Source organism: Pimephales promelas, chromosome 16 (genome assembly GCF_988280905.1).
Source record: "Pimephales promelas chromosome 16, fPimPro1.hap1.1, whole genome shotgun sequence".
NCBI lineage: Eukaryota > Metazoa > Chordata > Actinopteri > Cypriniformes > Leuciscidae > Pimephales > Pimephales promelas.
Window position 1 is genome coordinate 8,698,194 of NC_142784.1, and position 15,162 is coordinate 8,713,355.

The 15,162-nt window shown below is 37.5% G+C and overlaps 1 protein-coding gene across 9 annotated transcripts in view; it reads right to left on the reverse strand.

The window, feature by feature from the left end:
• Positions 1–514: 514 nt before the first annotated feature.
• Positions 515–15,162, reverse strand: part of sh3bgr (SH3 domain binding glutamate-rich protein) — a 49,344-nt gene continuing 34,696 nt past the window's right edge. For 3 of the 9 annotated variants that reach the window (XM_089120946.1, XM_039654232.2, XM_039654238.2), the window contains 5 exons: positions 13,913–13,936; positions 13,651–13,677; positions 12,312–12,335; positions 5,752–5,803; positions 515–612 (listed from right to left, as the gene is read on the reverse strand). In XM_089120946.1, the coding sequence (XP_088977072.1) occupies positions 5,795–5,803; positions 12,312–12,335; positions 13,651–13,677; positions 13,913–13,936 (84 nt within the window). In that variant the 3' untranslated portion in view covers positions 515–612; positions 5,752–5,794. The remainder of the gene's footprint in view (positions 613–5,751; positions 5,804–12,311; positions 12,336–13,650; positions 13,678–13,912; positions 13,937–15,162) is intronic. The other 6 variants (XM_089120947.1, XM_039654234.2, XM_039654237.2 and 3 more) reach the window with 4 other exon arrangements.

The following is a 15,162-nucleotide window of genomic DNA, read 5'->3' on the forward strand; positions in this document are numbered from 1 at the left end:
TTACGGCTAGTTTGGCTAAGTGCAAATGTTAGGATCTACAAAATGTTATCGTATGGCTAGTTTGGCTAAGTGATTGATGAATTTGATCGAACACACAGCCTTTGATGACACAACACACAAGTTTTCCCTACCGTCTAGAAGTTGATAAAGCCTATGAATTTGCTACGAGTTGATTTTACAATTTGCATTTAGCATTGTAGCAAAGTGTGTCCAAAGTTTGACTGGTAGTGTACTTCACAACACAGAGAGTTATTGCAAGTATTGCTTTGGCACATTTAAACGGTTTAGCACTATTTAGCACTAACTATTTTGGATTCAATAGTACAGTCACAAAATGTTAGTTTAAAGGTTATAGAAATAGCTATCTTCTATATGTACAGTAAGAAAAAAAAAGACATCCCTTTAAAATTCACTTGAAACTTGCCAGTTAAGCAATAAAAGCATACAAAGGCATTTTGCAGCCTCATCAGTAATAGGATAAGGCACAGTTATCATGGGCAGCTTGGAGTCCTGAGAGCATGTTCTCCAGTGCAGTGGTGTCACATTTGGCTCGAGTAATGCTTCGGTGAATGTGTTTGTGGGGGATTTTGGACGGCTCCAGGGAACTTCAAGCTGGAAGGTAAAGCACATAGTAAGGGTTGTGCATTCGTAAATGTGAAGCATCAAAGGTTGCTCGTCAACATCATGATCCCCCTCCCAATTATATGTCATGCTGTTGATTTCCACAAAGAAAATGAAAAATAACAAAAAAACTAAATGGAAAATGTGTTTATAGTAGTATTCTTAATTGTCACTGCACAAAAATACAGGTTTTATAATTCTCAACATCACCAATGACCACATAATTACCCAGATAGCAAACTGACATTGAATCAACGTGGAAATATGACATCGAAACAACGTTGATCTGACATTGTTTTGCTCATCCAATTAACGTTGAACTAACGGAAAATCAACTTGAAATCAACGCGTTGTTTCAACGTTATGAAAGCAAACCAATTTTTTTGATTTTCATTTAGCTTTGAAGAATGCCGCGTCTGACGTTGGTTCAACGTTAATTCGATGAGCAAAATCAATGTTGTTTCAATGTCATGAGAGACGTCATTTCCACGTTGATTCAATGTCAGTTTGCTGTCTGGGTAATAACTTAATCATACTACTAAAAGTACATTCAACCTGGATACATACAGTGCAAGCAGTATGTACTATAAACTAGATAGTTATATCACTGAAAAATGTAAACTATATTAAAGGTGCAATGTGTAAAATTTTCTTCTCCCTCGCTGTATTATGGGTTTGCTATGTGGGGAGAAATGTGCTGGTTACGTTTGTGAGACAATCAGCTGATTACTATTATTATATTATATATTAAGACCCTTGATCGTCACCTAACTATGGCTTTGTAAACTTTATTCATGATGTGGTTTGTAATGGATGTGGTAGAGAAACAGTGACAATGTTACACACTCTTGTCTTACTCTGGCTATTCTCTGCTGTCTCAGACGACGAAATGTTTGTCCCGTTTTAGCCACCGTAGCTTCTTCGAAAGGGAGGGGTGAGCAGTGGGCTGAGCCCTTAGTGCAAACTCGCAACCGAACCGCTAGATGTCGCTAAAATCTACACACTGCACCTTTAACGGCCAGAGATATTTTTAAAGTTGGTGTGGCAAGCAGGGCGGGGCCGCGAGCCGTGGGAAAGGAGCGAGGCCAGTGGTGCGAGTGTTTATGAGCGTCACACCGGTCTCGAGTCTCATGGTAAGGAAGAGTGACTTAAAGTGAGGACCCAGCCTGGATTTACTGTGGTTGTTTAATGTTCATACTTGGGCTGTCAGTTAAACCCGTTATTAACGGCGTTAACGCAAACCCATTTTAACGACGTCAATTTTTTTATTGTGTGATTAACAGTCTTTTTGGCCTAACAAACTTTGTACTTTACTTTCACATGCTTTCGCAACAGGACGCTGCAAGTGTGCGCTGCGCTCTGAAACCTATTCATTTCAATGGCTTGACCCGCACAAGGACGTTTTGTTGCTTCGTCGACCAAAGCGCAAGCGGATCTAGCTAGACCGTAAACAAAGCAACAGGCACGCCGCAAACACTCGTTTGGGCTTGCGAGCCGGCCAAATAGTTGATTAACGTTACGTTTTGAGTGGATGACGAGCGCGAGACGCTGAAATGGACGCCAATAAGATTCTGAATGGAAATTTTACTTTTAAAAAGTTGCCAAATGGTTCCATTGACAAGACCAAAGTGATCTGTGTGTTTTGTTGTAAACTGAGCTATCATCATCGCAGCACGTCCAGTCTGAAATACCGCTTGATGATGGCACACACACGCACACACACACGCAGCTGATGCGAATTCTCCGCCCCCTCGTCAGTATTTCTTACATTGTGTGAGATTATTTGCTCCAAGTGAGAATTTTAGTGTGAATTTGAACACAGTATATGCCAACGTTGTTTTAAATAAAAAAAACATTTGCACAAAGCAAGCTGATCCACTTTTCAGAGCATTAAAATGATAAAAAATAATGGGACAAATGATAAAATCAAGAGATATTTAGAATAGATAAAAATGTCTGATTAATTGAGATTAATCACGAGTTAACTACATTAATGCGATTAATCGCGATTAAATATTTGAATCGTTTGACAGAACTAGTTCATACGCTTTACTTTTTGTTTTGTTGTTTGATTATTTTGTCTTTAAAATTCATCGTTTCCCGTCTTCTTTTTCCCTAAACACAAACTTAGTTAAAGTTGGATATATGGGACATCCTACACTTTAATAAATAGGAAATCCCCGATATGTGATTGTTTAGTAATTGTTTTATCGCCACAAAGCTCTCTATGTAAAGTTCAACATATACCGTTTATACTTTATCCACAGCAGTAACATAAAGTGATACCGTATATACGGTAAACTCAACTTAATTTTTTTTATTTGATCGCTAATGTAATTATATTATCACCTAGGTCTTTATAACAACTTTATTAGCACACATACAGTACATTAATGTAGGACGATTTTATACAGCTTATTTCAACTGCTTGATTGCTTATATTTATGATATTAACATATTATAAACATTAAAATCATCATTTTCAAATAATTGAACTTGACTTGATGCTTAAAATAAGAGAGTTTAAAGCACAGGCATTATTTGGGGACCAAAAAAATGGACCCACAACGTTTTGCCATGGCCAATTTTGTCCCCACCTCTTTATGAAATAGCTTGTGGCAGGGAATCTCCAATTTTAGTTTTCATTTCATTAGTGATTGTCATTTTGTATGTTTTGTTGAGTGTGTCCGAGAGTGACAGCAGCAATATCCTCTCCCGTACAGATCTGTACCTATCTGTACCTGTACCACCCTGGACCCTCAATGCAACGAGATTAATTCCAGACCAATTTAAGGTATTCTGATATTCTGAATGATACCAATCCACAATCTGGAATCCTAATCACATGTTGGTTCATTTCTTTTCTCGCTGATGGAGTTTAGGTTCTTTGCCACTGTAGCCTTTGGCTTTCTTAGTTGGGGACACTTAATATTCAACACTATTATTGATTTGACTGCACTGACACTACACTGTAAAAAAAATATTGATGGTTTAACTTAAAAAAGTATGTAACATGGTTGCCTTAAAATTTTAAGTTGATTGAACTGGAAAAAGTGAGTTAATACAATGAAGGAGATTAATTTAACCATCAGAAACTCAAAATTATATGTTATCTGAACTAAATAAATTAAGTTGATTTGACAAAAGAAAAAATGTTGTGATTACTACACTGTAAAAATATATTGTTGGTTTAACTTAAAAAAGTAAGTAACCTGGGTTGCTTTAAAAATTTAAGTTGATTGAACTGGAAAAAGTGTATTATTACAATGAAGTAGATTAATGTAACCATCAGAAACTCAAAATAATAATTTAAAAAATAAATTTTTATAAAGTTGATTTGACAAAAGAAAATATGTTGTGATAACAAATCTTGAAAATATTTTTTACAGTGTATTGGGTGAGAACTGAACTGAGCTGCTTTATAGATTAAATGAGCTCATTTCATAATAAATGAACTTTACACAGTTATTGAACTGAACTGAATCAACACTGAACCGACTTCAGCTGAATAATACATGCTTACTATTGTCTTTTTAGATTTGCTTTCCAGCAGAATTGAATTGTTTGTATCACTCAATCATTATTTTCCTGTTATCACTGCAAAGCTGAAACAATCTGTATTGAATAAAGTCCCATATAAATAAAGATGAATTGACTTGACCATGCTTGACATTCACATACTATATAATGACCAATAAAATACTGAACTGTACAGTGGCTGAAATATACATCAAATTAAATATTTCAAGTTTATGTGAGCAATTAAATTGATCAGCAAGTATTACTGCCTTCTCAAATCACAGTGTATTCCAATGTGACGTGGAAACTGTATTTGTCATATTGCATCTTATTAATTTCGGTTAATCGCTGTATATGAACTATTCATCAAAACAGTTTCAATCATTTGCGCAAAAGTATTTAATATGTCACTCTTGTCTTTATGAAACCATATGAATGGTTCATCTCACTTGCCTGCTATAGGTAATCATGATAAGGGCATTACTGTCATTTGAACAATCTTTTTATTTAGTAAAAATGTATATAATAATAAATAATATAATTTATGTTGAATAAATAAATAGTAATTTATCATAATTTGCTAAGTGATAATTATAATAATGAGAAAATAATGCATTAATTGTTAAGTATCAGATTTAATTTGGATAAAAGCATATTTGATAAAAGTTCTGACAGCAATGCCACCCTGTGGTCTCTTTCTTTTCATACTGGAAGTTACATTTAGTGCCACCTTGCGACTCAAGACAGTAAGACATTATATCAAATAAATATTACTGTTACAGTTTTAATATTACAAATTAATAAGTGGTGTGATGTACAACCAGCCGGTCATAATCACAAAATAAATCCCTTTGCTTTGTGTCAGATCACCCTGTTGTGGTTTATTTCTAGACAATGACTGGCTAAATGTAAATTATCCCTATATTGGTTTTAAACTGTATTTTACTATTTATGTAACATTAGTAAAGATTTTTATTTTTTCCTCTCTATTAGATTTCACTTTCTACTTAGAATTAAACAGCCCAATTTTGCAGTTGTTCCTTTAAGAAACTCTTCCCATGTGAAATGAACAGCAGTACTTTGATTAACTTTGACGGGTGCCTTAAAATAGTCCCAGACTAAAATACATGTTTGAACTGGTTTAACTGAAAGCAACTTTACTAGACCAGTAAGGTTTACGTTTATAAAAGTTACTTAAATGTCCTAAATGAACTAAGGAAATCCTGGCTTAATCTAACCCTGTCTGTGAAACCAGGCATGCTTAGTATTTAAACTATGTATCTTTTCATAGTACAATGAACTCTTTTATCTTAAAAGATAAAGAAAAAAAATATTCCTCATGACTTTAAAACTGTGAGGTAATTAAATATCGACAAATTTTAAACATGCTTATAAACAAGTGCAACAAACACAGCAAGTCAATTTAAGCCAATATGATAAACATGTATGTCATTTCTGGCAGGATCTTTCTTTTAAGAAATGAGCTGTCTTTGGTTCCCCAGGCACACACATTTCTTTAGTCCTGGACACTTTTGTTGTTTTTTACAGAAGCAAATGGTATCCTACAGCGCCACCAAGTGGCAGAGAAGACAAAAGAAACACATGTATTACCTGTGTGGGAAAATCCAGGTCCAAAATCCTCAGTTTCAGAATACTAGTCTTCCTGTGAATGACAGCAATCACAGAGTTAACAACATATTGCTCCTACACTGTAAAAAAAATGTTGTTATCACAAAAAAATTTTTTTGTCAAATCAACTTAAACAATTTATTTAGTTCAGATAACATATATTTTGAGTTTCTGATGATTAAATCAATCTCCTTCATTGTATTAACTCAATTTTTCGAGTTTAATCAACTTAAAATTTTAAGGCAACCAGGTTACTTACTTTTTTAAGTTAAACCAACAATATTTTTTTACAGTGTAGATGTGCTATTAATGCCTCCTGTATAATGTGTTTGGTGGTAATTCTATTCTATTTTTAATTTTTCATCTATCCTGGCTCTTTGAGGTAAACATAACAATTTTGTGCAGATTTGTATTATCTATGTAAATATTAATCAACCTGAAAAGTGCAGCCTATCGATTACTCGTTAGTTTATCAATTCAGATATCTTTAAGCAGCATCAGCATATTGAATAAGTCAAATGCTATTCCGATCTATGAACAAACGATTTCTTCAAGACAAGTTTGGTTGTTTTTGTTGTCTTTATGAAGTATTATAAAGATATCAGACAATCATTTTTATGTGTCCATCAGTCTGTAAAACTAAACAAATACTGTATGCAATAATGTTAGAATAAAATCTAAGAAGGAAGGCCTTCCAGCATTTAAAAGGAGAAGGGTCTTGAAGGGTTAGTTAGTTCGTCTAATAAAAAACAAAGTCTGATTAAACAAAACACCTAGAATAAATACTTGTTGTCTTTATTAAACACACTGACCCAACAATTGCAAACATGTTAAACTGTTAGTGTTCAATAAAAATATAAAACTTGTTTGATCAAGATGAAGCTGGTATAAGCGAAGTTGGCCAAGTTCACTTTCGAATCTCTAATTTTCTGAAATTCCTGAGCCACGTTTTATATTTTAAAGAAATGTGAGAACACTCCTAAAGATATAAAAGAGTGACATATGAGCAGAACAAACAAGAAACAAACTATTTAGGTCACTGTGGAGTGAAGTAGCGGGACTGAGAGCTGTGGGAGCAGAGGCCTCGTCACCGGCCTTGCTCCGCTCCCACGGCTCTCGGCCCCGCCCTGGCTCACACCACTGGTACCTTTATCACTGACTCCTGTCAAATAACAGGGACATTGCAGACAATGACACATAAGTGTGATCTAAAACAGTAAGAAAATAATCAAGCAATTCAATGACACACAAATGTAAAGGCAATTTTTTTCAGATGCAAGTGTCTAGACCAGTAGTTCTCACCCTTTCTGACTCAAATGGTGCTTTTCCATTACCAGTACCAGCTCGACTCGACTCGAGTTTCCTCACCTCGCCTCAACTCGGCTCGCTTTTCGCTTAGTTTCCCATTGCAGACGGTACCCTCACAAATAGTACCTGGTCGTCATAGCAACCAAACAAAGTCTACACCTCCTCGTTTCACCACAGCGTATTCGTCCGAGTTGCCATAATAATAGTAGTAAGTTTAGTAACTATCTCTGGCCAACCTATATAAAAATGACGGGGTTATTCTGGATACTCCATCTGCCGCGTGCAATGATGACGCAGTGAATAGTGACGATTCTCTCTGACCAATCAGCAGTCGGTATTGTTTTCACGTGACATTTTAGTATCGCCTTAGCTCCTCAGAACCTCGCCGGAGGTGATACAAAAAAAGTACCCTAAAGCAGGAACAGGTACAACTTTTATACAGTGGAAAACCAAACAAAGGTAAGCCGAGTTGAGGCCAGTCGAGCTGGTACTGTGTAGTGGAAAAGCACCAAAAAAGCGCCGTTGTTCATAGCACGTTGTAACAAAGATGAAACTGTGGAGAAAAAAACAGCAAATTCATAAATTTAGAAAATTTAATAAAATGAGAAAGTCTCATCCCAAGAAGTCATATAACTGACGTCTTGGGACGTCTTTTGACGATACGTCAAAATCCGCCTTTTTAGGGTACCCTTAAACGTCGGTTACATGACGATCCCAGGCCGTCATACAACTGACGCTTTACCTTTAACGTCGGTTAGGTGATGGGGTAGGTTTAGGTCTGGGGTAGGGTTAGGATCCGATAACGTCATCTAACCGACGTTTAAGGGTATCCTAAAAAGGCGGATGTTGACGTATGGTCAAAAGACGTCCCAAGACGTCAGTTATATGACGTCTTTGGATGAGACTGCGCTGACAGAAAAAACTAATGCTGCATCAACTGCGTTAAATATTTACCACTGAGTCCTCTCCTCCCATTTCTACCAGTGTGATTATTCAACTTCCCGCAGATATCGACAGCGCAACTGAGTTGTAGGTTGCCAGGTTGAGCTTACAAATGTGTTGAAATTTGTTTGTGTTGATTGCACGAGTAGGATGGGTTTCATACAAAATCTGGCAACTGGACAACCTTGGAATAAAATATTGATGTGATTATTCATATAACGATGTTTGGGCCTTACAAATTACGACATTTTACGGGAGAAATAACAAAACGGGAAGGGGGCGGAAGATGGTTGTGAAATACGGGAGACTCCCGGGGGAAATGGGAGTGTTGACAGGTATGATCTGCACCCTGTGGCGTGCGTTGGGTGTTGCTGCTGCTGCCGGTGAAATGGAGACTCAGTTCCTGGGGCTTTGAAGGTCGAGCTAGCTGAGGAATTTGAGAAAGGGATTTTGTTTTTTCAATCCTTGTTGCTAGCTGGGGTTTATCTGCTGGATCAGGAAGCCCATTCTTTGGCTTCTTCCATCAACCACAAACAAGGAACTGTTGGATGTAATGGCCCACACCATGACCAGGTTAAAACCTGACTTGGTCGCGCAAGAGACAGGGCGTTGCTCACAGTAGACTCGATGAGTGATTTCTGGTGAGTTTTATTCGTCCCTCCTCCAAGAGCATGCTGTTCCTTCCAGATTTCTTCAACATAAATGTTGAGGGATTGAGCGAGCAGGGATAAATGAAGATGCCTCCTGTAGAAGAGACGCTGGCTAGCAGAGTGAGGCATCTTCGGTGAAGGCTGCAGTCTTGCCGTCTAAACCATTACAGACCAATTTGTGGTTCATTGGTAAAGTGTTGTATCTCTTCTGCTGAGAGACCGGGAGGCAGGGATTATCTCCTGAAGACAGACTTGGCCCTCTGTGCCACCAAACAAGCAGCCACTCCCATCAAACAGTGGTTACGGAGAGGCATCTGTAGTTAAATATGTCAGACATTAAGGAGGAGGAAAAAAACTTCCTTCATCCCATGAACTCTTGGGCACCTCTGTCGAGGCGGTGTTGGGAAAGTTCAGAGAGATGAAGACGCAGTCTTAAGTAAGTGGCATGTGTCGCAACAAAATATGGCCCATCATCTGATAGGTCTAGTGCAATGCTTTATGTGTTGAGGGTAACAGTTTACAAAGAATGGATGCGGTGAGATGATGCAACCTCCTCTTGTTCCAGTTGCCTCTTTTAACAGGAGTAGTGTTTTTTGTAAGAGTGAAAAATATATATATTAATCTTTCACTCTTTGAATTCTCTTCAGTGCTTCTAGAGTGTGCAAGCTTTCGAGATTGGTGAGACAATGTGGAAAGAAAGACATTACCATTTCTCATCAGTTTTCCTCTAGCGTATTGCTGTGAGGTTATGATGCGAGTGGGCACTATGATGAAATGTGGAATTCCACATTATACGGAACTTGCATCATCATTTATGGCCCCTCTCGTGAGAGCATTACACCCCCTCTTCAGCTTGTGGTGGTTACAGCAACCATGCCGAATTTACACAGGGATTGAGTAGGTTTTTGTTTTTTAAAGAAAACGAAATCCTAAACTGCATCTGTCATGCTAAGTGCAGTGTTTGTTATGCATGTTGGTGCGTACATACATTTGATGAGTCGTTGGAGAGTGATTGTATGTCTGAAGGTTGATGCAGGGTCAAACAAAATTATGTTGGCAGTCGGCAAGCTTCCATCTACATCGTTTACCTCTCTGCCCAACTATTGCTGGATCTTGAAGTAGGGATATACTGTATGCTCCCCTTTGAATGGGTCCTTCTCAAGGTCTCTTGTATGATCTGTGTTCAAGAATGTTGAGGTATATTGCCTGTGGGGCATACGTCCTTATTAATCTGCCGCGTTCTTTAGTGTAGCACTGGGGTAAAGTGACAGCTATAGCGTGTCTTTAGGGTGTGCCTTTACTCAAGTCAGGGTAGGAGTTTTTTAAAGTAGTTATGGGCAGGCTGTATAGCGTCCCATTCTTTTATCTGCTTCTCTCCCACGATTAAATTGGGGTCTTTAAGTAGGGCCTAAGCTCTGCTACGACTTCTTTCGGCAGTGGCTCAGTGGTTCATGCGGGTTGTCTACAAACCGAAAGAATGGTGGTTCAATCCTCGGTTCCACCTGACCAAGTGTTGAGGTGTCCATGAGCAGACACCTAACCCCAGCTGCTCCCGACAAGCTGGATGGCGCCTTGCATGGCTGACACCGCCGTCGGTGTATGAATGAGTGTATGAATGGGTGAATGTGAGGCAAAATGTAAAGCGCTTTGGTGGCCAGGAGGTCTATGAAAGCGCTATATAAATGCCATTATTACTATTTTGTTTACCTCCCTTTCCTGATATAGTGGTAGGGGCATATGCTGCCCCTTGGATGGATGGCAATACATAAGGTTGTAGCTTGGGCAGTATGGAGGAAAACATCTTAGAAAAACAAGTAGTTGTCCACTCCTGGTCGGTTTTAGCAACTCACTCATTTTTTAGGCTGCTCCCTAATGCTACGTTCACACCGGACGCGAATAGCGCGTCAAATTTGCATCTACCGCGTCTAGTTTGAGCAAAATTGATACAAGTAAAATCAAAAGTTTGAAGCGAAATTTACGCGCCTCTTGCACGTCAAAATCGAAACCCGTTGACGGCCATCTTTTTTTATGTTGATCGAGCATTCATCAAGACATTCACCGCTCTGTATTTGCTCTGGAGAGCAGAACAGCGGCGTGGGGATCATCGTCGCCGTATTTGTGTCCACCGGACCCTTCGGAGGCGAACCGTTTGGCGAATTTCACCATTTGGCTGCACATGGATGACAGCCGCTGTCAGCGGTACTTCCGCCTGTCCCGCACCCAGTTTGATGACCTGTTGTCCCGCATTGGAGCGAGGATCGCCCTCATCCATCTAATCTAGTGGTCATTTATTTTTGTTTTGATGATAATTAGAGCCAGCCTTCAAAAGTTATTAACCTGTCGTGTGATTTTTTTCTCTCTCATGTCTAGACACGAACTTATGTACATGTATGTTGGTTGTCTTTACATCATAATAATATTTCATATAATCTAGATATGGAATAAATAACATTCAATACAAAATGAACATTTCATATTTGTCTCGTATATTGAAATAAAGTTTTAAGTGATAAAATATTTGCTTTGTTGTGCATAAGAATCCCACCATGGATTTGGTCATATAAAATAATTTATTGAAGTATCCAGATCCTTCACCACGTGAGCAAGCATCTAGGCTCCTGATTGGTTGAATTGACGAAGTTTTTTCAACTCAGACGGGAATTCGCGTCAAACGCGTGAATGCACAAATAGCACTAACTAAATCATTCGTGCTTAACGCGCCAGGCGCTCAATTCGCGCGAACTTGACGCGCCAATGAGCCCTATTTGCGTCTTCCATGCCACGCTCTATGCCTCAATGGCGCCGCAGGAATTTTGTACACACGTAACGCGTCTTTGCATTGACTTAAGATTGAAATCATTCGTGCCTGACGCACTTTTCGCGTCCGGTGTGAACGCACCATAAGAGCCTTCTCTGGCAATATTGCTGAGGTGCAATACCTAGACTAGTCTGGAGTTCCTTTGTAAATATTTTATGAAGCTTGGGAGTTTCACCCTAGCGCCTGTGGATATTTGCTTTAAGGAGTAGCGCAACTATATAGCATTTTGCAAGTCACATAGAGTTGACGCACTCTTCAGTTCCAGAGTCATTTAGTGCTATACCGACTTTGTTTGTGAATATTCACAGCTTAGCTTAGTGAGGCAGGCATTTCTTCAGGATGATAAAGTGGGTATTGGTTACCCATTGCATCATCAATGCATTACATGTAACATGAGTTACGGAATCTAATTACTTTTTTCAAGTAACAAGTAAAGTAATGCATTACTTGGAGTGAGGTGCAGCCAAGCCGCTTATGGCCCTAGCGAACGGTCCACCAATGTACTGCTCACATGAAACAACATTTGCTCAAATCCCACTCCGACATCATATAACTTTGTACCATACATATTTCTGTTTATAATGAATTTGAATTTGCAACGCCTTGTTCCCCTTCTCAGGGAACCGGGTTGCATTGGCAACCTGAGATGATTTACACGTTTTTTTTTTACTCACTTAGGGGTTTACTCACCCCTGGACCCCTGGTTGAGAACCACTGATCTAGTCAATCTAAAAGATTTCAAACAAAACTGGTGGCATGCACCGGTGCCCCTGGCCTTCCCCGACAACAACATGCTTAAAACAAGCTAAAATATTCTAGAGTACCTCTGAGGCATGTTCCTCTTCCTCCTGTGATTGTGAGGAGCAGATGAGAGTCACACAAAACACATGGATTAAAACATAAGAATGCATCAAGGTATTTGAGTGAAAGAATCAACTACTGAGGGAGCTGAAGGTTATGCTACACACAGAGAAAGGATGAGCAGTGGAAGTGGGTTTGAGTGGATATATATGTGTGTGTGCTTCCACAATAAAGAAAGATCATAGAAGTGACAGCCAGAGGAAAAAAAATTCTCCTGTAACATAAGTGAAATGAGAGATGGAATGACTGGAAAAGAAAAGATAAGAAAAGACAACTGAGAGAGATGAGGAGACCTTGAAGCAGCAGGTCTGGAGAAAAGGGAGAGCAGGTGAGGATCATGGAGAGGAGTTTACTGCAAATGAATGTGGAAAATAAAATTGGTGTGTATACGCTTATGTCAAAAAAATAAAAATATCACCTGTGTCGTGGCCGTGTGGTAAGTGCACATGTTTTAGCACACTGAGTAGTAGTGCTTATGTGAAGGATGTGTTCTCAATACTGATCATGGCATATAATTTCTAACATGATAATATTAGTATTCAAATGTGCAGTCTGGGGTATTTGTCTTTATTGATATCGTATGTTTCAATGTCTAAACAAATGTAGTAAAAAATTACAAAAAACATGCATATTATATACCTTTAACAAGAAATAACAGAAAAGTAAAAAGTTTAGTAACCTTCTAATGTAATTTGTTGTATTGTTGTGATGTGTAATATATATATATATATATATATATATACAGTATATAAATAAAAAATAAATAAAAAATGTACAAAACAATATATATATATATATATATATATATATATGTATTTGTACTTTTTTTGTTCACTACCTCAAACTGTAACATTTGAGGTTGTGTTTCAATTTGGGTCTGTATTTCTTTTAACATAAATAAAACAAAAACAAATTACAGAAAAATTAAAAATTTAAAATGTTATCAAACTCAGGTTATGACTTGATGCACAATTACAATAAATCTAAACTTATGGAAACCAAAGCTGTATTTATTTGATCAAAAAATACACTGAACACAGTTATAAATAATTAATTAAAATGCCCTAAATTGTCATTCTCAGGTCGATGCATTGTGATGCACTGATGCCTTTTAGACACTAACTTTCATGTGGTATATAATATTCACTGAGGGACTGAAAGTATGAAAGTATGTTAAATTTGTTCCAAGTACTAGAGAATAGAAATCAAGTACAGTTAGAGGAAAGAGAAAGAGAGGAAAGAAAAAGAGAAAGAGAAGGAAAATAGAGACAAAAAGTGGGGGGGAAACATGTATCAATCTACCTCAAGCTCTCGCAGTTCTTCTTCCTCCTAGAGGGGAGAACAGACTGAATCAGATGAGAGGAATGTAAAGCTTGAGCTGAAGAGACGCATGCAGAAACAGATGGAGAGAGCAGAAAGAGACTGACAGGAGGCAGCTAGATCAGGGAGTGAAACAGGAGGTTAAAAGGAAGAATGAAGGAGGAAAATCACTTGTGAAATGTGGGGGGGAAAAAGTAAACAAGTCACAAGTAAAGAGATATACCGCCCATCAAACCCAAGTTACCTCAGACACCAAATCATCTTCTGCCTGTAAAGAAAAAGGAGGGAGAGAGAAGAAGGGATGTGTGCAATATGCTTTTTAGACAGTCAGTCTGCCATCTGATTTCATTCAATACTTATATTGATTTAAATATATATTTTTTTTTACCAAATATTTGTGGTCACTGTGTTTTTAATCCTTATTAAAGCAGGAATTTTTTTCATCTAATATTTAATTTCAGCTTTATCCCTTAAAGGGATACTCCACTTTTTTTGGAAATATGCTCATTTTACCGCTCCCCCAGAGTTAAACAGTTGTGTTTTACCGTTTTTCGAATCCATTCAGCCGATTTTATGATATTTAGAAGAATATCAGTAACTAGACAGTTTCTGGTCTCATTGACTTCCATAGTATATTTTTTTTCCTACTATGGAAGTCAATGAGACCAAAAACTGTCTGGTTACTGATATTCTAAATATCTGAAAATCGGCTGAATGGATTTGAAAACGGTAAAACTCAACTGGGAGTGGTAAAATGAGCCTATTTCCAAAAAAACAGGCAAGAGTGGAAAATGCTAAGCAAAAAATAATTAAATTTTAAATTTTTTATAGAATCTGGACTTAAATAAAACATATCCAAAATATAGATTTTTTTTTTTTATTTGATATTTTTTGGAATTTTATGAATTTTATGTCTCCTGAGATACATTGCCTTTATTAGGGTATAAAAAAGGAAAAATGATATATCATTCGAAAGTTTGCAAACTCAAGATTTAGCCAGTGAAATTGGACATTGTGTTACCATAGAAACAGTACTCTAAATTCTTTTAATGGGCTCCTACCCTTTTGGGCATCGTCGTTTTATAATTTATGATCAAAACCTTTTTTAATCTTGACAGAACACATTGTCAGAGTCTTTCTGAGTCTCAAGGTTTCATATTTTGTGACAGAAGTGATATTTGGATAGAAGATTATTAATTTGTTATGGCAGAATGCATACAATTACTGTAAATTCAATGGAATATACAGTGCCCTCCACAATTATTGGCACCCCTGTTTAAGATGTGGTCGAGGACTTTTAAAAATTCTCCCTTTTTTTTAAACAACATAGAATCCAAATGCAAAAAAGGAGAAAAATCCAACCTTTTATTTAAGTACATTACTTTGGTGGTAAAAAAAAAAATTTAAAATTTAAAAAAATAAAAACTTCAAATCATGTGTCCCACAATTATTGGCACCCCTGATGTTAATACTTTGTACAACCCCCTTTTGCCA